We start from the raw sequence: 22,875 nt of genomic DNA, 5'->3' as shown, positions 1-22,875 counted from the left end.
TTCCAAAGCTTAGGCTCTCAGAATGTCTATCAAACCTGGTCCATGTGCCCTGCATTTGCCCTTTATCCACTGTTTGGAGCATCCTCCCTACTGGCAGCAGGATGTCATCACTAAGTTAGGAGACACACCAGCATATTTGCTTAGAGGAGCTCTCAAAAATTATCAAGACTCTTTGCAATAAAGGGGAATATGTTAAATTTAGTTTAGATCTGCAGGCTATATGTCACCAATTTCTATTATTTTATTCAATTCATTTATTCATTCAACAAACATGTGTTGATGTCTGTGTTCCAGCAGATGTGCTGGTTACTGGGAATTTATGCTTTAAGATGTTCTGTCTAGGGCTTCCCTGGTGGCACAGTGGTTGAGAGTCTGCCTGCCGATGCAGGGGACACGGGTTCGTGCCCCGGTCCAGGAAGATCCCACGTGCCGCAGAGCAGCTGGGCCCGTGAGCCATGGCTGCTGAGCCTGCGGGTCTGGAGCCTGTGCTCCGCAACGGGAGAGGCCACAACAGTCAGAGGCCCGCATACCGCAAAAAAAAAAAAAAAAAAAAATTCCTATTCGAGACTCCCCTGGTGGCACAGTGGTTAAGAATCTGCCTGCCAATGCAGGGGACATGGGTCCGATCCCTGGTCCGGGAAGATCCCACATGCCGTGGAGCGATTAAGCCCATGCACCACAACTACTGAGCCCACGTGCCACAACTACTGAAGCCCACACGCCTAGAGCCCGTGCTCCACAACAAGAGAAGCCACCGCAGTGAGAAACCCGCACATCGCAACAAAGAGCAGCCCCCACTCGCCACAACTAGAGAAAGCCTGCATGCAGCAACAAAGACCCAACGCAGCCAAAAATAAATAAAAAATTAAATCTTTAAAAAAAAAAAGAACAAAACTGCCATGCAGTGAGATAAGCACCACATCGTAAATGATATAAATCTCTCAGAAAGGGTGAATTTGGAAAAGTATTCAAAGTATGTGACATCTGAGCCACGTCTTATGTATTAGAGGACGTGTAGTCAAAGACCTTGTAAAAATGCTAAAAGATCTAAAAAATGACTGAGCTGTATTTGTAGAAAATCTCAGTGTCTGATTGATGTCCCGTAATTCAAACTCATGTGACCTTAATGAAAGTAGAATATTTAAATCATGAATGAAGTGAGAATGGTGAGGACAAAGCAGAAATATATTGCAAAAATATTACCACTAATGCTTCACTAGGAAATGAAACGAATGAACAGACTTTTCCCTTTAGAAAATTATCTGTTTGCGTTTTGGACACTAAGAAACGACTTGCCTGTAGCTCTACTGATAAGGAAAGGAAAGTGGGCTGATGTGGTTCCTGGGAGGACGAACCAGATGTCTCCAGGGATGTGACTCACCCACACGTGCCCCTTGTGGGATATTTCTACATGTTGCCTGCCCTGCAAACTTCCAGATATCATTTGTATGCCATATACACTAACTAAAGCCGTCTTTTTTTGACTTTAGATTGTCCCAGACAAGCTACAAGCCATTTCTTTTACATTCATAAATTGCTCTCCAAATAATTTTGTCTTTGAGATATATATCCTGAGATATGAAAAAAATTAAGCATAGAGTATTAAATTGAGGGTTTTTTTTTTTAGTCACATGCACCCTCCTTATATATGTTGACTAAAATTTAAATGTAACACATAGTGGAATGTGTGTGAACATTAAGGGAATATATTGGTATTGCTAACATCTTTGAGATACTAGTTCTAGCTTTTATTTGCATCACAAGAACATTAGAAGGAAAAATAATTCTCCAAGTTCTGAGCAAACCAGAGAGAAGTGATTAATAGTGAAATAACCACACCACAGGTTTGGAGTTCGGGTTTAAACACACAGCTTGGTGGTTGTCACAGTGCCTGCGACACTTGGTTAACATCTTGACTTGTGAGTTCGTCCACGGCGTTTGGTAAGCATGTGCTTGTATGTGGTCTGGCTGGTCCTGCCCTGTTTGATTCAGTGCACGTTGGGTGTGGGTGGTGCCTCTTCAAAATACCATAAAGGGAAACTTAGCTCTGCACCGCTCAGACTGCAGCTTAGCTCATCCCACTAGACGTGGGGTTTCTTTGCACGGTTTAATCTTCCAACTTGTATAATTTATAATAAATCCATTTTTTCCTGATCTTTTCAAGCAGAAGTTCTATTTTTCTTCTTATATATCATTAAATATTTCTTTTAAAATCCTTAAACTGTTCTAGTGGCCTGTGTGACAAGCACTGATTACAACGAGTAATTGTAATCTGATTTCATAAAGCCAAAACAATCAAGTCATCAAGAAGAAAAATTTTTGAAAAATATTCTTGACTATTAATAAGGAGAATATTTTTAGCACTCAGAAAGCATGATTTTTGTTAAAGAGATACTGCTAACAAACTCCCATTAGGACGTGGTCTTTCTGAATGTAACAGTATTATCTTAAGAGTAAAGAAAAAATACTGACCGATTGCTTTGCTATAATCAAACACATAAAACGACACTCACATGCATAATGAACACTATTCACTTTTTCTCTTATTAACAAACGAAACAGTTCTTCATGCAGCTCTTTGGTGGTACTAATCATGAAGTAAGCAAAGTCTCTGAAAGTATACAAACAACAGATTTTAAATCAAAAATGTTTATTGTAAAAAAGAACCTTGAAAATTGTTTTTTAAAAAAGAAACGTGAATTTCACAAGTCTTCAGGTTGTTTATAGGCATTAGCTATAGACAACTTCTCACTTTCATACAAAACTCATTCAATCATATAAAAATAAACACAAATTTACATGGACTCATCAACTATACAATTAATTAAAAAGGCAGTTGCAAAGAGTGCTGTGTGGATTGCATTTCTTGTATGCGTTTAAAATAGTTTAAGTACATCACAGAGTTTCTAAAAATCCTTTGTTGCACTTATTCCCATCGTTAGAAAATCATTAAAATTTAAAAAATTAAAATTTTTAGAAAATCATCAAAAATTCTTTAAAAAAGTATGACGTGGAGCATATGCACCAGGAATGTTCAAAGCTAGTCTTTCCCGTCTCCCCCAAGGCACGTATAGTTATTGGCAAAAAAAAAAAAAGAACAAAACCCCCCACTTTTAATACATTCTCCTGTGTTTTTTCTTCTTGTTCTTTCTTCCTCTCTCTCCCCCCTCTCCCCCTCCCTCCCTCCCTTAAAAACACAGTTTAAAGCATGACCAGTAATCAAAACAGGCTTTAGCTCGAGGATGGTGACCTGACATCAGACACGTAATGAAGTAAACTCGGAATACTTTCTAAGGCACCTGAGATAGGGTCTGGCAGATTCTCCTCCTATAGGAAGTTCTATTACAAATTCCATTACAAGGCAACACTGTTCTTTTCAGTGAAATGATTTGGCAGCGATGTAAATCTTTGAATTCTTTCTTAGTAAGAAAAGATGCACAATGTGCTTTTTGCTTCATCTCTGAAGAGAAAGATTCTTGTCTTTTATCCTCTCCATCTAGCTGTCAGTAAATATATAGTAATTTTAAACTTCACATGGAAAGGATTAACTTGACACACATGGATGCCCGTGCTCTTGAAGCTCTGTGTGTGTGTGTGCGTGTGCGTGCATGTGTGTGTGTGTGTGTGTATACATATTCTTTGGTCGGTAAGCACAAGAGAAAATGCCTTTGGACTTTTACTTGTCATTCGGAGGCGGAGTGAAGAAATGCCTTCTGCTTGAGTAAACATGGGTTGTGTCACTCAGTGTGCCACACAGCAGCCCGATTCCTCGTGTTTGTGCAGAAGAGACATTCGGGAGAAGGTTTTGGAGCAGTTCTTGCACTGGTATTTCTTGACGTCCGAGTGTGTCTGCAGATGAGCCCTCAGATTTGACCTGTCTGCAAAGGCCCTGCTGCAGTGAGAGCAGGAGAAAGGCTTCTCCCCTGGGGAGTGGGACGGGGTGGGGGGGCGGGCGGGGGGAGAAAGAAAGACAATCAGTGTTTTCAGAGGAAACGCAAAGCCAGATAACGTTTATGAGCAACCACCACATTTAGCCCAAAGCATGAGAAACAGCCACACTTGGTTCAAACCCTCCAGAACAGATACTTGTTTTAATATCTGGCCCTTTAAGACAAATGTGACTGTTGCATTAAAAAAAAAAAATCAAATTAAAAAAAACTTAAGAATATGATTCCTGCCACCAGTCACGCAGAAATAATTCCTGTCGTCCCAGGGCTTCGCTTGTCAAGGCTCTCTGCTTCAGCAGGTGCAGCTAACGGTCAGCTCCTCCCCAAATTTCCCAACCTTTCCCCTTTTCCCTCCTTTCTTGTATGACAAAGCCTGGATAAACGCCTCGACTCCCTGAAGGGTAATTTTGTGCTAGGAATAGAAAATTCGGCAGCAAAAACAAAACAAAAGCAAACAACGGAAAGCAGTTCAGCTCTAACCATCCAGCTTGCTGTGGGGCGAGAGACAGCACAGCAAGAATGAAACCATCCAAACCCAAAACCCAACGCCTTCATCTCTCTGTCCCCCTGATCAATTGACCGGGATAGCGCCGTTTGTACTTGCTGACTCTCGGGAGCCATTTCACAGAACACACATTCAAGCACATCTTTCCTGTTTTGCTAACTGATCTTTGAGACCAAACCTCCTGGATCTACTTTCCAAAGTCTAAATGCTTGTTTGCGGTCCCGGGAGCAGAGGGTGTTAGCAAGCAATGGAGCCCTTGGTGCTCTGACGATTTTTCGAGTCGTCAGGCAGTAGCTAAAAATGACCATCCATCATTAAAGGCCCCGTGTCGCCACTTAATGCAAATCCGACAGCCAGCCCAGAGCTTCCTTCGGTCCGTCAGTAACGTCCCTGACTAGGTTTTCTCTTACCAGTGTGAGTCCTAATGTGCCCTTGAAGTAGCCAGGGTCTGGAGAACGCCTTGCCGCAGATCTTGCAGACACAAGGTAACGTGTGGGTCCGGATGTGCATCTTGAGGGCGCCCAGGCTCACATACTCCTTGTCACAGTATTTGCAGCTGAAAGACTTCCTTGACTGGGCGTCACAGTGCAGCTGCTTGTGTTTGCCCAGCCCAGAGAAGGTCGAATAGGTTTTACTGCATAAATTGCACTGAAACTTTTCAGCTTCGATGGCATGGGGGTCTGAAAGCTTGGATTGTAATCTTTCCTCTTCATCGCTAATGGGGCTTTCGGAGCCGCTGTGGTCCTTGGAAGAGGTGTCAGATGGCGGAGGGGGGCTCACTCGCCCCAAGGATGAGGGGTATCCCGACAGAGGAGAGAGGCCGGTGGGCAGCGGGGCGTGGAAGGGAGCTGCTGTGGTCCACACGGTGATGGGGCTGTAGGCTCCCGAGCTGAGGATCTCCGGCTGGGGGATGACAGGCACGGGGTAGCCCTCATAGAGATACGGGGAGATAATCACTGGGGAGGAGAGAGGAGGGGAGAGGAGAGTGAGCTGAAACGTAGCTTCAAAAACGCACGAAGAATCTGCTTGGCCACACGCGCGGGGCGTGCTTATGAGAAGACAGACTCTGTAAGAGGCGCAGGCGTTGGGAGGACATTTCTTTTCCACCGTTGCTGCTCGCGGCCACTGTCCTTAAGGCACATCTGTGTCCCCGGCACACTGCGGTCAGCGAGCGCAGCCCAGCGAGGGGAAAACCTACCCACTCTTTTTAGAGATACAGAAAAGCTCTCTTCCATTTTATGCGTGGGCTGGTCGCAGGGCTTACGCCTGTGAGTACAAAGATCGGCGTAAATCACGCCGCTTTCTGCAGGAAAGGAGCCTTATTACATGGGGGAAAAAGCAGTAATTCAACGTTTACGCAGCGCTTCACCCACCCTCCACGTACTCATTATGCAAGTATGTACACGCTTTGGAACAGGACGATGGACGAGCCCAAGGAAGTTCTCCTAGCCAGTTCAGAGTTTGAAAGTTTTGAATTAAACCTGAGCCTGGATGATCAGAGGAATGACCGCTGTTTCGCGACCCTGTTTCGAGGCAAACAGCTCGGTCTCCAGCTCTTTTGTAACAGAAGCTGAGCGGACGCGCGCCCCTGCGTTTACCTATTTATAGATAGATGGAGATGCAGACATCGGGCCCCCCCTTTACCTGTGTGTGTGTCTAGCTCGCTGTAGTTGGGCTTCTTGGAGGCGTTGAAATGCTTCTTGACCAGGAATGAGCGCGGCATCCTGGCGGCGGCGCGGGGCGCGGGGCGCGGGACGCGCGGTCCTACAGCATCGCGGCCCCGGCAGGTGCGCGTGCGGCGCCGCCAGGTCGCGGGCTCCTCGCGGACTGAGCCCGCGGTGGCGGCGGGGAGGCCTTTTTTTCCTCTCTTTTGCGAGAAGGGTCCAATCACAGCCGAGAGGTTCAGATTTCAGCTCCTCCCTCTGGGACAGCTGTGAACAGAGGAAGAATCTGTTGTCAGACTAAGTTATTCTGGTTCCAAACGGGCTGTGCCCCGGATTTCAGTGGAGAGGAAAAAAGTGCTCGAGTCTTTTCAGCAGAAGTCATTTTCCTTCTTGCGCGCTAAGCCGGGCGTCCGTGCTCCGGGCGCGCCGGGTCCGCCTGGCCGGGCCTGGCTTCCAGATGTGGGCTCCGCGCTGGCCGGGGAGGCCGGCCCCCGGGCCCTGGAGAGGTCCGGCTAGCCCGGGGACGGAACAGTTCGCTCCTGGCTTTTGAAAAGGGAAGGTAGCGGCGAGGACAAAGCCCCAGTGAGTGAGCGGCGGGCCCCGTAGGGGGCTTCCCGGGGTCTCGCGCTGAGGATGCGCTTCGCGCCTCGGAGGCTCTGCCGAGCCGGACGCGGCGCTTCCTCGGGAAATGGAGCGGCCGTGTCACCATGTTAGCCTCGGTGCCTGAAAGAAGCGCTTTGTAGCCCCTGAAGGACCCGCGTTCGGGGAGAAGTGGGGGCACCGCAGGGATGAGAGGGAAGGATGGGTGAATCTTAACATCTCCACAAAGATACATCTCTTGTATCTTTTCATGCATCACTATGTTTTTTTATGGGAAAAAAAAGCCTGAATGGGCCCTTAGAGACAATTGTTTCAAACATTTACCTGCTTTTATATGGTGCTGTTTCTTTCAGTATAAAGCCATCAAACTTCATGTCTGCTGCTCTGCTGCATGGTGCTTTTAAAGAAAGGGTGCTTTCATGAGTACTGCTTGGTTAAGCTTTTAAGCTGGTCTAGTAACCAGCAAAAATACCTTGATTTTGTGTATGGTATTCAATCTGAAAATACGCTAAGGTGGCTCATTGTAAAAATGACATTTCAACCGTATTTTCAAACATCTCTGTCCCTTCCAGATTTTCTCCCCACCTTTTGCTTAGAGATTAAGGAAGGAACAAATTTGCAATCAGACCACCCTACTCCTGATTCGAACAGGTGCCAGGAGAAAAAAAAAAGTGAAAAAATAACAGTGTGAAGTCAAGGCTTGTAAGAGGGAAGCGCGTGGCAGGCCGCATAACTTCTTAATCTCGGGGTGAGGCAGCCGTGTGCGGGGCGGGGCGGGCACTCCGGATGCAGGAGCCCATTTTCAATGATCCCCCCCCTTTTTTTTCTCTCCCAACAGTCACTAGTTTAAACGCCAGAGAAAGGAATTTAGATGAACCTTTATGTTAGAAGGAGCGGTGTTCGTAGGCGCCAGGAAAATGTGAACATACCTCAGATTTCTCCACAAACGGTAACCTGGAGGGTCCCTCACAGCACCGTTTCTGAGCCTCTGCTTTGGGGAGGGCTGCTTCAGATCCGGGCCTGGTTTATTGGGGCAGGGGTCCTCCTCGCCCTTCCCAGCCCGTTCCTGCAGAAGCACTTGTGTTAGAGGTGCGACCCCCTCGGGAAAACGCAGATGCCACGTGCTCTCCCGTCCTCACCGAGCTGCAGGTAGAGCCCGCGCACAACACTGAGGCTGCGAAGGGCATCCGGTGTTTGTTTGCTGGTAATTACAGCACGAGATAACCTGCTAAAGTTGTGTATTCGAAGAATCCATTTTAAAAGCTGAGCAGCAATTCACTCCGCTAGGAACCCCCTGGAAGCTGGGTTACAGAAGCCTCATCGCGCGGACACCAGGCAGAGTCGGGAAGCGTTCCCGCACCCACTGGCGGGGAGTAGGGGTGTCAGGACCATCTGAGGAGCATCCTTACGCAGGTCTGCGGGCCCCGTGAGGCGGGGCCGCGCTCAGGTGAGTCAGGGCACAGGTGCTCCGCTCACACACCCACCGAGGGGCCAGCGGCACCAGGCGAGGCAGTGAGGATGGAAGGATGGAGGCGGGCTGCCGGGACCCCCCCCCCAAAGAACAGGACCCCCTAACAAGGAACCCGCTGCGGGGCTCTGCCACACCTGTGAAAGGTCCCCTCCTGTCGGCCAGCATCTGGCCTCGGTCACTGGCTAAAGGCGCTCTGGCCCAGGCATGGACTCTGGGCTTAAATGTGTCACTGGGGCAGCACACACCCAAGTGGGTTTTGTTCTGCAAGAAAGCAGTCCTGGGTGGACGGCTCAGACTCTTGGGAGGAGGAGGAAAGACACTGGGGCTGAGATGTTCCTGGGCCCGCAGTGTGTGTGGGGGGAGCTGGGGGCACATGTCAGCCCTTTGTGGAGCAGACACGTGAGGGGAGAAAGACGGCCTGGGGGCAGCTTCTAGGCTCCCGGGCCCGACTCCCCCCAGGATCACGGTTCTCCTGGAGGAAGTGGGCCCTTAAAAATACCCCTCCCTGCGACTGAGCCCGCGGGAGGGGCCGCGCCTTCCCTGTGGTCTGTGGGACACGTGGGACCTTGGAAGCCCACGTGATCTAGTTCCTTAATTGTTGGGAAGGCTATTAGGATGGGCCCTGATGTGACTTACCTGACAGTCTCTTCTTTGCTCTGTTTTCTGAAGATGCTGACAGAGGTGACTTGTAGACAGCTTTGTAAAGGACAGGTCTGCGACCCCACGGTAGGGCCAGCCCTTCCCCGCAGGCTCCCCGTGCGGGTGGGACTTCTCCCGGACCCCGTCTTTTCCATGAAAGACACATTCTTGCCTCGCCGGATTGGGGAGTAAATCAGATTCCTGAGGTTTGTTTACTTTGCACAGGAACTTGTGCACACGTAGGTACGTAGGCATGTGGAGCGCAGTACAGATCGGACTGAGTTTAGGAAACAAGTCCGGCACCAGAGGAAACCACGCTGGGCCGAGGCAGAGAATGGGCTCCAGAGACGGTCGTGTGTCTTCTGGCTTCAGTTTGTGGCCGGCACCCTGGAGCGGGTGGGGGAGGGATAATCTCCCTTGAAAGATACGCAGTCAAGGAATGTCGTTGGTTTGACTGTGCTCTCTGGAGAATATGATCGTGCCTAGCTAATTCCTTAACTATTTAGATAGTAACACAGTGGCTGTGATATGGAACTTTGAAGTCTGAATGACAAAGGCGTGAGGCCGCTCCTGGTTCGGCACGTACCTGTGTTTGTACACAGATGTGTATGCATTTGTAGTCCTAATTCATAATTGAACTCAGCTTCAGATAAAGTCAACCAGCCCCTGAAAGAGAAATAAGTATTTCCTTGGGTACCTGGGTATCTCTGTCTGTAAATTATGTTCGATACTCTTCCCTTATTTCTTTTCCAATGATATGGGGACAAATATTTCCCAGTGCAGAAGGGGAAATAATCAGAGTGAGTGTAGGATTCTGCTAATAGGTTCTGAGCTTCATGACATCCTCTGGGGATGTGGATAAAACTCATGTACACACGTATGTCTGCTCAGCGAGGTCAGCATGAGCCTCTGTGTGTGTGTGTGTGTGTGTGTGTGTGAAGGCAAGCTGTCAGGGTGTGCTGTATGGTGTGATGGCGCTCGTTCTTCCTGGGTGTCTCACAGCCGCGGGTTCTGTGTGTGTGTCCGCCTGGCTCCAATCCGGTGAGGTCAGAAGGGGCGTGCATCTAACACCAAACACAAAACCTTGCTGAACGCGGGAGCAGCTTTTAATGAGATGTATTGAATATTTTGTGTCGAATAACTTGTATGCAGCACCTCGTCTCAAGGCGTGGTTTTCGAACCCCCTTTACCTCTAGTGGCTGCACTGCAGTTAATGTGCCATTCAAGGTCAAAGACATCCACGCCCGCAGCGTCCTATCCGTACCTGCGGACGGGGCAGTTAGAGGAGCAGGAAGGACGGCAGAGAGCACGCTGGGGCTCCAGGATCTGTGGGCGCAGAGAGACACCTACTGGTGGAGTTGGGGAGACGCCCGGTTTCCTTCCCGATCGCCCTTTTCCATAATTCTCTGACAAGGCTGCCACCCCGGGGAAGGTGGACGCTTGGTCCGCACACGCAGGGCCTGAACCCAACTGCATTTTGCAGTTGCCCCAATTTCAGGCGAACATTGTTTAAACCCTGCGTTTTTAATCTGTTCTTAATTAACGGTGACGTATTTGTGTTTGTAGAAGCGCAGGTGATATTTACAAACGCACTATGCCGCTTAAAGGATGGTGAGTGAGGGGGGAAGACCTTCATCAGGCTGGGCCGTCGTGAGGAAAGCATCGTATTGGAAACTCAGGGGCACCTCGGATGGTTGTTCGCTGGGCCCCTGATGACCCCCAGGCAGAGGCTCAAAGGCGGGAACGAGCATCCCAGGGCATCAATGGCCACGATGGGGCAGATTCCCACTGTGCGTCCTCCTTCACGGCTGGGCACTCCGCTACCCACCTGGTGTGCTAAGTGGGCGAGACCCTGAGGCCAGGCAGTCTGTGGAGTGGAGGGTGATATACAGGCCGCGGTTCTAGAAGGTTCCATGTGAGCTGCCCACCGTGCTGGGCACTGCACACGCATGGCTCAGTTATTCCCCAAAGTAGCCAGCCCTGCAAGGGCAAATGAGGAGATGGAGATGCAGGGGTCAGGTCACACTGCTACTAGGGAACTGGGGCGGGGGTGGGGGGGCACTCGTCTCTAATGTGCTTACGTTCAAGCCCTACCTATTCCACTGCTCGGTTGTAACCATTTCTATCACAGGACTGAGTCAGAGCACGAAGAGTGTCTTCCCACAGTCTTCCTCCCTAGGGAATGTTTATAATCTTCCTATTTATCATCTTCCTGTGTCCGTTCCACCCACCACAGTCTGCGCTGTGCGTCTCCCTTTTTTCCTAAGTAACACCGGGGGCACAGTTGCTTCATTTCAAACTTGATATCATTTACCCCAGGCCTTGGGTGTGGCTTCTGGGAAGACATTGGACCAGAGTCCTGAGCACTTAGCTAAGGAGCTGCCGTGGTCTTTCCCCAAAAGGAGACAACACTGATCGTCATTCTTATCCTATAAGCACCACGTGGCTTTCAAAACTGGAAGTGACTGGAAGGGACTCCAGTCTTTAATGGGACTTTGTTGGGGAAATAAGCCCACCCGTAAAGAAACAGTGTTTCCAGCTATAATGGGGGTGCCCCACAGCCGGGAAGTCCTCTTTCTCTCCGTAAGTGTGCGCGCACGGGAGTGACACGCCCGCCTTGCCCCCAGCGTGGGGCGCTGCCGTGTCGTGGACATGGCTTGCTTGTATACGTGTGGGCAGGTTGGTCTGCACCCGCTTACTAGAAGGACTGAGGTGCTTCCTCAGGGACAACAGGGAGCCGGGCTCCCAGTGGGAGCCTGTAAGAAACCCTGGGTCCCCGGGGAGGCTTCTGACCACAGCCCAGTGCCAGCCAGGCCGCAGGAGAAGTGGAGGAGCCTGGTGGGTGGACCTGGAGAGGGACGGACTGGGAGGCCCCGGGCTCCTGAGGGAGGCGGAGTTGCTCCGGACCCCCCAGCACAGAGCAGTTGAGGAGGTGTGAGCCCCGCTCCCGGGTCTGGCTGAGGACCCCACGGTGTCCACGCCTGATGGGGTCTGGGCGCCAGCTCCAGTGGGGGCCCGGTGGGAGTGCAGGCGCAGCTGGGGAACGAAGGTCTACTGGCTCTGGGGGCTGAAGTTGTCCCCAGCAGAGGGGGCGGCGAACAGACAGGCTCGGGGAGCCAGAGGGGGAGCGCCCCGAATCCCCTGGGCACCCACCCTGGCCCCGCAGAGCACACAGTAGGTCCGCAGGATGCCTTCCAGGTGCTCAGGTCCTGGATCAGTGCCGGTATCACTGACATACTGAGCAGGGAGGGGGCAGTATGTGAGTGTCGCTGCCCGCCCCCCCCGTGCCCAGATGCCCTGGCTTAGCCCCGGACCCGAGTCGCCCAGACATCCACCTGGATATTCACGCCAAATCCTTTCAAAGAGCAGACTTTTCAAGACGATTAGGGAAGCGAAGTCTAAATCACGCTCTGCTTATGATTTTCTCCCTTAATCGAGATCTGGGCCCACCTCCCGGCGAGCCATTTCCCAGAAACACGCGTCTGTCAGATCACGCGGTTGACACGAGGGTCCCGCCAGCTTCCCTGACACCTGTCCTCTGCGCCAGGACAGTGGCCGTCGCCAGCCAGGAAGACCCGGGCACACTGTTTGCAAGCCCCTGGGAAAGACACGTAGAGCCTTGTGGGCACTTGGGTCCACTGCTGACCAGCTAGTTTGCCCGGAGGGAAACCTCATTTCATATGCGGTGATTTTTTCAAAGTAGACATTTTCTTAAGTTATACCTGTTTCAAAAGAAACACACACATACCACGGGCAGAGCAATCTTTTCTAAACGTGCTCTGTGACCTGCGTTTAAAAGTAAAAGCCTTATCCTAAAGCCAGCATCATAATGGTGCTCCCTCCTCACCTTCAGACCTCGGGTGGAAACCTCTCGCTGGCGCTACGGAGTGACCGGTCCCCGTCGCCCACTGCCAGGGCAGGTGGTGGTCCAGTTCACGGGCAGCAGGAGAGCGTTAGCATCTATTATTAACTAGTATTAACACTGAAGCCTCCTTACTGCGACTCTGCCGCGGCTAGAGACCAACAGCTGATTGAAGAAGCCTAAGGCCTCTTAGAAGCCGGGTGGGTGGGGTTCTGCCCTCCACCCCCTGGGCAGCCACACGGACCCGGACTCTACGGGGGGGATACATCACGAGGCAGAGGCACTGCGCAACCATCTAAGGTGATTATGGGTGGACGTCAAGGGCGTGAGAGCAATCCCGAGACGCCACGTTGTCTCGAACCTTTGGAATTCTGTTGTTGATGCTGAGTGATGACCCAGACCAGGAGCTGTGCTTCGGAAAGGGTGACGGGAACTGAGGCTAGAGAGGAAGCTGAGGCGGAGACTCAGCGTCAGGGCAGAGCCTCGGGGATGGGGGGCCGCGCGCGCCCTCTGACTCTGGCCGGGAAGGCGAGGAGAGGTGTGAACCTTCTCAGCCTCACAGGGGATGAGGTCTGACACTACTGCTTCCTGGGGTAAAGCCCTGGCGGCAGCCTCCACAGCGCTGGGGGACAGGCCACCTTCTGCTGGGAAACGTAAGCCAGCAGCCTTTGCAGACTCTCCTCGAAAGCCGCTAAAGGCGTCAAAGTAGAAAGAAGGAACCGTTCTCTACTTCCAGGCTCTGGTGAAATCAGTGTCCTGGCCTCTGCTGCCTTCTCCTTCCCGGAAGCAGTCCAGTTTAATGCCTCTGCGTGGGCATCCCCTGCACATTTAATGTTGCTTTCATCCTTCCGCTCCCGTACATCAGGACAGATGTCCCCGTGCTTCGCGGAGACTGTGGGAAACAGCAGGTTCCACTTAAAATGGCAAATGCATCCTCCACCCCAGGAGGGACCCTCACTCGTGGAAAGGGGAGGACAGAAGGTACAGGATGTCTTGGTTTCAGTAGTTTTAGACCAAAGTGCAAAGGGAGACTTGGATCCCACACGCTGGAACATCCTCCACCTGGGGGAGAACTTACACAAGAAGGACCACAGTTCAACCTGGTTCCCCCGACGCTCGGTTTTCTCTCTGTGGTCGACTGAAAGGTGGCTCCCCTTGGCTCTAAGCTGCATTGGGGGAGCTCTGGAAACGGCCTGGTGGGTCTCCCCAGTCGGTGATACTCCCTGGTGTCAGCGAACGTGGGGATGAGGGTGGTCGCAGAGGTGTGGGCGTGGTCCTGCTTCCCGCCACAGAGCACCCGACAAACCTGCGCCTTTACAGGAACAGCCACTGGCCACGTGAGCCGGGGCGCATCCTCCCATCGACGGGACCCCCTCCGCCCAGTCCCTCCTGGGGGGACCGTCGGGCACCTGCAACCGTGCTGACTTCCCCGGGTACAGCACAATTCTCCCTCGTTTCCAAGATGAGGGTCAGCGTTTGTCAAGTTGCAGTAAGGGAGAAAAAGGACACAGGTCCCTGGGAGCCACGATCTTTAAACACACAGGCTGAGGCGGGGCGCCCTGGAACGGGAGGGCTCAGAGCCAGTGGTCCACGTCGTTCCCACGACACGGATCCGAGCCACCCATGTGTCAGGATAGAGACTCTGCACTGGAGGAAGATCACCCTGAGCCCCAGGAAGGCCCTGACTTGACACAACAATGTTGAAAATCAACATGGGTGACGCCCCAGGATTAAGTGTCGGACGGAAGGGGTGGGTGCCGTGCATGGAAGGTCCCCAGGACACAGAGCCCAGGGAGGCCTTCCCTGGAGGAGCCGGGGGGTGGGACCCCTCCCACAGGGAGTGGAAACCCAGCCACTGAAGGGCGGTACAGGGAACTTGAACGCACCGCTCAGCTGATGGCAGAGAACAAGTTTGGAAGCTGTGTACTGTGTGTTGTCTTCTGAGGGTGGGATTTTGCTGCTTTTTTTTCCTTTCTTTGTACTTGGAATAGAAATGTTGGCTACTTCCATCAGAAGTGAGTCAATGGATTCCAAAGTGAACTAAAAAATAATAATCTGGAAATTATAGGAAATGCTGTGCTCATCACCGTCATTTTCCCATGAGAACACGTGAATTGGTATGTTTTCAGGCGATTTCACCAGATACACCCACAATCAGCTCAGGCAGATGAACCGTTCAAACGAAGTATCAGCGTGACCGCTGGCACGTTAGGGTGAGGAGAGGCTCAGTTTTTGACTTGAAAAGGACGATTAAAGACGATTCATTATAACCCTTTGTTTTTAGGGGGATTATATTTTCTTAAGCTGTGTCAGCCTGGGGAGAAAAAGGGGTTTGAACAGAAGCACTTGAAGAGCGGTTCTCCTGCTTTGTCTCTCAAGCTATGTAGACAGGCTTCCTCTTGGAGAGCCCAGCTCCTGCCCAGAGTCCTGGGACGCCTTCTTGCGTCTCTGTCTTGGTGGCCATGTCCATGCCTCCAGTGACCACGCCTGCAGGTTGTGGAAGATATGGTGAAACTCCCTGGATGCCCCCGGCTCCCCTCCTGTCCGAGCCAGACGCGTCCCATTAGACGGCATCCAGCCTCCTCCAGTCCCAGTCCCGAACCTGGCCTCGTCTCCGCTGCGCAGACGGCACAGCACTGGACGCAGCAACCCCGGGCCTGGGGTTCCCCGCAGCCTCCCGTTTTCCATGCCCTTGACCCAGGCCGGAGAGGTGAGGGCGCGGGGGCTGCTCAGAGGACAAGCAGCTGACACACGCAGTGCCCAGCGCCAGATGTCCTTTCCTCCAGCGCACTGCACCGGCGCCTGCAGGTTCGCATCCTTCAGTTCTCTGTTCCCTGGAGGCTTCTTGTCCTTGATGCAAACAGACACCTGGAGGCATCCCTCCTGCCAGCAGGCAACTCCTGGTGATTGAGTGCCAAGATGGACAGAGCCCAGGGCCCTGAATCCCGCCTGCCGTCCCTCCTTCCTTCCTTCCCTCCTCCCTCTATCCCTCCCTATCTTTCCTTCCTTCCTTCCTTCTTTCTTTTTTTCTTCCTTCCTTCCTTTCTTTTTCTTTCTTTCCTTCTTTCTTTCCTTCCTTCCTTCTTTCTTTCTTTCTCTCTTTTTCTTTCTTTCTTTCTTCCTTCCTTCCTTCCTTTCTTTCTTTCCCTTCCTCCCTCTCTCCCTTCCTTCCTTCCTTCTTTCCTTCCTTCCTTCCTTCCTTCCTTCCTTCCTTCCTTCCTTCCTTCCCTCCTTGCTTCCTTCCTTCCTTCTCTCTTCCCTCCATCCCTCCCTATCTCTCTCCCCTTCTCCCTTTCTTTCTTTCTCTTTCTTTCTTCCTTCCTTTCCTTCCTTCCTTCTTTCATTCTTTCTCTTTCTTTCTTATGGATTTTATATCCTTATAAGAACCTGTGTATATATACATGCATATGTATTCTTTTTTTTAATAAGCACTTACTGAGTGCCTACCTTTAGCCAAGAACTGCACTAACTATATTTGTGAATCTTATTTAAATCTCCTAACAACTCTCTAGGACGGGTATATTTTACTACTTCACAGCTGATGACATTGAGAACTAGACTTCATACACACGGCCGCTGTTTAAGTCTACTGGTTTGTATATTGCATGTTAGCAGAATGACCATTTATTGACCTCCAAGTATTTGGAAATCAGACAATAATAGCCCTCATGCAGACTGGGGTAACTGTGTTTGGTTAAGCGTGTAATAAAGGGTAATATGACCCAGCCTGAGTGCCCATTAAATGATGCAGTTTTTGAGTTCAAAAATGACTGCGGACTCTGAAGTTCAGTAGGTCTGGATCTGCATAGTGACTAGTGTACATACTAGCTGAGTGGCCTCGAGCTAGTTGTTTAATTCCCATTTACTCTTTGGTGAAATGGGAATATTGATGATTCTCTCTCAGAGTTGTTGTAAGGACTTGAGATGGTGCAGGTAAGGTGCTCACACAGTATTCAGCACATAGCAGTAATAACGAGGAAGGTCCTTTATTAAGTGGTTACCATGAGCTAGATATTGTGGAAGCCATTCAGCAGGTTTTATTTTGGTGAACCCTCTCCTAATCCCTTTAATCTCATCCTGATAAAGTCAGGATAAAACCCATTTTGCACATGGGTTGCCCAACAACCCATTGGTCCCGTAGGCAAGACTCGAATCCAGTTAGTCTGGCACGCCCTATGCTTCTCCTACCGTGAGACCTGCTACGGAGCAGTCGAATGAACAACCACTGCTGTTGTTAGAGCTCACAGTGCAGCACGCTTAAAAATGACATCACTTTTTGTTATAAAAACATTTTTAAAAGGAACTACTCTGGCCGTTCAAAAACCCAGCAACAGCAGTTTTGTTTTAGAAACACGATCATTGACCTTTTGGTGCCGTGACTCTAGGGTGACCCTGGGTTCCTTTTGGTTTTGTTTTGTTCTGTTTTGAAGCATCTTCTGACAGGCTGTGGTAGAAGTAATTCTGGGGCTTCTTTTAAATAAGGTCCTGCCTCCACTCCTACCGCCTTGGGTTCTCAGGTTGGTGTTTTTCTTACTGCACAAGAGGGCAGTGGATCTGAGCCAAGGAAAGCTATGGAGATCTCTGTCATTTCCCAGCCAAATCTGAACAGTACAGTAGATCCTTGTTACGACATGACTCATCCATGGATTTGGATATATTGCTGGTCAAGCTAAGTCTTCCAAACATAACAACGATACCTGCCAACGTCTCAAATAATACGGTTAGTCTATGATTCAATTATTAGTCCTATTTATTGGGGCTGGAGGTGTGACAGCCCTGAATGCATTGTTGGAATAGAGTTTCTTACACTGTAATAAATAAGGTGGAGGGGGTAAGGGAGGGATAAATTTAATTTCCCCTTTGCTCTAACTTTCAAGGATGGAATTTATACTTTCTACATGAAGAGGTGTGTGGGGCTTTAGAAAGCTTGATGGATATATTAGTTCCTTACTTATTCAACGACTATGGCTTAGATGGCCAACATGTGCAGGGCCAGGTGTGAACAGTGGGGAGCAGAGAGCAGAGCTGATGGATCCCTGATCTCATGGGGCTTACGGTTTAGAGGGGGAGGGGTATCTCTTGCCCCTAAAGCATGAACTACAGATGAGGGCAGTTGTGGTGGGTGAAGGATGCTACAAGATTATTTAGCAGGAAATCAGATCTTCTTGGGAGTCGAGATACTTCTCTGCTGAGGTGATGTTTGAACTGAGTTCAGAGGGTTGAGGGGTGCCAGCTAAGTGAGACAGGGAAGGGGAGGAGGACATTCTGGAAGGACTAATAAGTGGCAGGGAGCAGACTGAACATCCAAAAACCAAAAGAGGCCCCTGTGTTGGAGGAAGGGACAGAAGAAAAAGCTGCAGATGAGGCCGAGTCTAGGGCCATTGTCCTGAAAGGATCATCTGTATTCTGAGATAAATGGTACGGCATTGGAGGAAAATTTGTGTGTAAATATGTATGTTGACATTTCAATAAACTATAAAATGGTCTTATGTTTAGAAACAAGCCACCTTTCCAGCAGGCTAGCTTGATTAAAAATAAAAAGTAAAAGCCACCACCCCGACTTCTCTCTTCCACCTGTGCTTGTTTCTCTGTGTTGTTGGACATTCTGTCTGTGAGAGATGTCTTCCCAGCATCACTCATTGAAGAGGCTGTTCTTACCCCATTGTACATTCTTGGTTTCTCTTTCATAAATTAATTGACCATATATGCATGTGTTTATTTCTGGACTCTTTACTCTGTTCCATTGATAGATATGTCTGTTTTTTTATGCCAATACCATGTTGTTTTGATTACTATATATCTAGAATATAGTTTGAAATCAAGGAGTGTGATACTGCAAGCTTTGTTCTTCTTTCTCAGGATTGCTTTAGCTATTCAGTGTCTTTTGTGGTTCCATACAAAATTTACGATTGCTTTTTCTCTTCCTGTGAAGAAAGCCATTGGAATTTTGATATTAATTGCACTGAATCTATAGATTGCTTTGGATAATATGGGCATTTTAACAGTATTAATTCTCCTAATCCATGGACATGGAATGTCTTTCAATTTCTTTCATCAGTGCCTTATGGTTCTCATTGTGCAGCTCTTTTACCTTGTTAGTTAAACTTATTCCCAGATATTTTATTCTTTTCAATGCAATTCATCTACTCTAGTTTGAATGGCATTCATGCTGTGCGTGTAATTCTATGTTGACAGGTTTTTTTTCTCTCTCTTTTTTAGTAACTTACAGTTGTCTTTTTTGTTTGTTTGTTTACTAATCAGATAGAGAGAAATAAACACCTGTGGTGTTGTTTATATTTTTAATACATCAAGCTAAACATACTCTTAACTAACAGTGAATATATTATTGATACAATGAACCAGTTCAATTCAGTTGAAGGGTAAAGAAATGACAAGGCTGGTGGAAGGAAAACTCAGAGGACTTGATACTTTGAAGTCTTTTAAGATTTAAGAACAGGTCTAGGGAGTCAAATGGGTAAGAAGTTGAAGGGATGGGGGTTATAATCAGAGGGGGGAAGCTTGGGTTAGTGATTGTGGAGAGGGGTCTCCATGCCATAGTGTCCTCTCCGTGGGGTGAGGTGTGAGCACAGTGAGGAACTGGGGGGGGGGGGGGTGGGCAGACTCCCTGTGCAGCAGGAGGTGATGGGATTATTTGAGGATTTTGAGATTTTGATTCTCTTGCTGTTTATTATTTTGTACAAAGAATGACAGTGGAATTTACCAGGCAGACATTTGGATAGATTTGAGTTTTCTACCATGCTGTAGTTTTCTCTTTCTTTTGGTAAGTCTGTTGTTTCACTAGTCAATTTTTTTTTTAATCTGCCTTACCATCATGAAGTCCTCAAGGGAGGAAACGAATCTCTGCCAACACAACTACTTTTTTTCCTCTTTTTCTTGAGAAATATTTTTGGAACGAGATACCTAGAAGGGAGGTTGTAGGTATTTTCCATCTTTCCATAGATGCATGTAGCTTTTGCTTTTTTAAAAAAACAGTTTTATTGAGGTATATGTTTTACATCTCATAAAATTCAGCCATTCAAGGACTTTTAATAATCTTGCTGAGTGCTGCAGCCTCCGCCAGAAATCAGGCTTGCTTACAGCGTTTCCACACTCCCAGTAAGGTCTCTCGTGCTCCTGCCCACACCCACGGCTCCAGGCAACCCCCAATCTGCTTTCTGTCTCTAAGTTTCCCTTTCATGGGCATTTCGTAGACAGGGAACCACACCATATGCTGACTCTCGTATTTGCTTCTGTCACTTCACATAACTGTCTCGGAGGTTCATCAGTCTCGTAGCATGTGTCAGTACTTCATTCCTTTTTATTGCCAGATAATATTTCATTGTAAGGATACAACAAATTATTTAGCCATTCATCAATATGCTAACGGGGAACAGCTTAGAGCACTGTTTTGGGAACACTCTTTTCTAATATGGGCATTTAAAGCTAGATTAGAAGGCTCAGCCCTGTTTCAGTGTTTATCATAAATGCTGGTATGTTGTATTTTCATTCAGATCTACGTTGGCAGTTCGTTCACCTGTGTGTGGTGTGTGCTGTTTAGCAATCTATTGTTTGATTTCCAAATATTTGTGCTTTCCCTAAATTACCTTCGCTTTTTGATTTCTAATTTAACTCCATTGTGGTCAGAGAATATACTTTGTGTGATTTCAGTCCTTTTACCTCTATTAGGGCTTGGTTTATGGCCGAGTCTAGGGTCTGTCTACTCTGTGACTATTCCACGTGCGCTTGAAAACAATCTGTTCTAAGGTGTCTGTTCCTTCAAGCTGGTGTTCCTCTGCTATAACTTTGCCAACTGTTAATTTTGCCATGTGTGGGACAGAGTGTCCTGTTCCTTTGTGTGTCTTAAAATGTCTTGGTGAAAACTGGACGTTTAGATATGTCAACTGAAAAAAAAAAGCATAACCTAAAAGTTGAGAAATACGTTTTATTCAGTGGGCTTTCTGAGGACTATAGCCCGGCAGGCAGCCTCTCGCTAGCTCTGAGCGTCGGCTCGAAGAGGTCAGGGAGGAACCAGGCATCTCAGGTTTTCTGTGCACGGGAAGAGAAAATCTGCTGTGATTTTAAAATCTGCTTTTAAAATCTGCTGTTTCCCTGCTTCCTGGAGCCTTGTCTTCCACTTTCTCAAGGGAGCCACAGTTACTTATGATCTTATTTCCCAGAGACATTTTGTCCACGTAAGAAGATTTATTTGGTGCCAACGTTTTCATCGGTCATTTTACTCTAGACACCTCACTCCGTCCTGATACTTAACAGCTCATGCAGCATCTATGCATTGACCTAGTTTTGTATAATGTTCACAGTCTGGGTTCGTCAGCAGATTCCGAGAACATTTCTGGTGGGAGTGCTGCCGAGGGGATTTGCAGCCGTCCAATGGCAGCAAATCAGGAGATATAACACCCGTTTGTCTCATTAGTGATACTGAGTTTGATCACTTGATAATCATGTCACCATTTTAAAAACACCTTTCTCACTTCGTGGGCATCTGTAGGGGGCTTTTTGTGCAGAGGGCAGGGAAAGGAAAACGTCTTCCCTCTGCTCTCCTGGGTTCAATGACTGGGGCCTGCAAATCAAACTGATATAAGACAGATTAGCAATAGAGTTAATAGTTTTAATCGTTTTAATTACATGTGTGCACAGAGAGTAAGCGGCTGGAGCTTGGGGCCTTTTGTGGCATCTGACGCTGCGCGAAGGAGGGGCATTTTGGACTCTGGTCGGGGAAGGGAGGTCAGTTACCGGATGGGGTCAGGAACTGTGTGACAAACAAGAATTTTTTAGTAAGGTTTGTTATGCAGATTTGAGCGTGTGCTTTCCATGAATATCCCTTAAAAAAGGAAACTTAAGCTCTGTTTTCAGAGCTTCTCCTGCATCTGCTGTTTCTCAAAATAATCAGCTTAAAATAATCCTTATGCCAAAGAGGCATATTTTGGGGGACATATTCTGGTCCCCTTCAAGGGGGGCCATTCTTGATTAAAGGAAAGCAAAAGTATCCACCCATATGTGAGCGTGTGACTTCACATGTACATCCTTCATGGCTGACGGGTGGTGAGCTGGCGGGTGTGCGTCAGCCTGGCTGCAGCGACAGCTCTCAGCTGGCCAGCCTGGGGGTTTGTGACAGGGCAGGGGCTCACGAGAGGAGACTTAGGTGCACAAGCACTTTCCAAGGCTCTGCCTGGGTGTAGTTTGCTACGGTCTCATACAACATGATATATCTAATCAAGTCAACACTAATATTAAATATGAATGGAGTAAATAATCCAATCCAAAGACAGACATTGCCAGAAACGATAAGAAAATATTTAACCGTGCTCTCTAGAGAAGACGCCCTCAGATTCAAATGTGTGTAGAGGTTGGAATCTAAAAGATGGGAAAAAATACAGGATGCAAACAGCACCCATAAGAAAACTGGAGTGGCTACACAACCATCAGACAAAATAGACTTTAAAACAAAGACAGATGTTACTGGATATAAAGACGGAAGTTTTATTATAGAAGTGGTCCATCCATGCAGAAGTTATAGGAATTATAAATATATATGTACCTACCAACAGAGCCTTTATAGAAGAAGTGAAAGCACTTGACAAAATCCAACGCCTTCTTATGATGAAGACATGCCACAAGCTAGACATGGATGGGATTTTCCTCAACACGATAAAGGAAATCTATTAAAAACCCCACAGCGAACATACTTAGGATGAGAGAATGGCTGTTTTTCCCGTAAGATCAGGAGCAATACAAGGGTGTCCACTCTCCTCACTTCCGCCCAACGTTGTATGGAGGTTCTGGCCGGGAAATTAGGCGAGAACAAGGCATCAGGGTTAGAAAGGAAGAATTAAAACTGTCTCTACTTTGAGATGACATGATTTTGCTCCTAAAAAAATCCTAAGGAGTCCACCACAAAATAATTACAACTAGTAAACATGTTTGGCAAGCGTGCAGGACACAAGATCAATATACAAATATCGGTTGTCAATATACAAATAGTCTGTCTGTGAACCATGTGAAAATGAAGTTAACTTCATATTAGCATCAAAATGAATAAAATACTTGAGAATAAATAAACAAACAAACAAAAGACCTACAAAACGTTTACTCTGAAAATTACAAAACATTTTTGAAAAAAAGAAAATCCCTCAATAAATGGACAGGTATTTTACTGTGAAACCATTAAA

General features: G+C 48.3%; 1 protein-coding gene across 1 annotated transcript; it reads right to left on the bottom strand.

Moving 5' to 3' along the window:
• Positions 1–2,753: 2,753 nt before the first annotated feature.
• SNAI2 (snail family transcriptional repressor 2) lies at positions 2,754–6,262 on the bottom strand. The gene is made up of 3 exons (XM_082674978.1): positions 6,097–6,262; positions 4,863–5,408; positions 2,754–3,923 (listed from the first exon to the last, which is right to left on the bottom strand). The coding sequence occupies exons 1-3, from the start codon at positions 6,173–6,175 to the stop codon at positions 3,742–3,744; spliced, it is 807 nt and encodes a 268-aa protein (XP_082531104.1). The 5' UTR covers positions 6,176–6,262; the 3' UTR covers positions 2,754–3,741.
• Between the last annotated feature and the right edge of the window lie 16,613 nt (positions 6,263–22,875).

This window comes from Grampus griseus, assembly GCF_964374135.1.
Source record: "Grampus griseus genome assembly, chromosome: 17".
In the NCBI taxonomy this organism is placed as follows: domain Eukaryota; kingdom Metazoa; phylum Chordata; class Mammalia; order Artiodactyla; family Delphinidae; genus Grampus; species Grampus griseus.
The sequence above is the reverse complement of the archived record's forward strand: the minus strand, read 5'-3'. Positions and strand labels throughout refer to the sequence as shown.

What these genes read in the sequence shown, in the direction of transcription:
- SNAI2 (XM_082674978.1), bottom strand. Translation starts at nt 6,175, where the DNA reads ATGCCGCGCTCATTCCTGGTCAAGAAGCATTTCAACGCCTCCAAGAAG. An exon ending in CGAGCTAGACACACACACAG is followed by an intron (nt 5,409 to 6,096) that starts GTAAAGGGGGGG and finishes TCTCCTCCCCAG; the next exon opens with TGATTATCTCCCCGTATCTC. An exon ending in GCACATTAGGACTCACACTG is followed by an intron (nt 3,924 to 4,862) that starts GTAAGAGAAAAC and finishes CCCACTCCCCAG; the next exon opens with GGGAGAAGCCTTTCTCCTGC.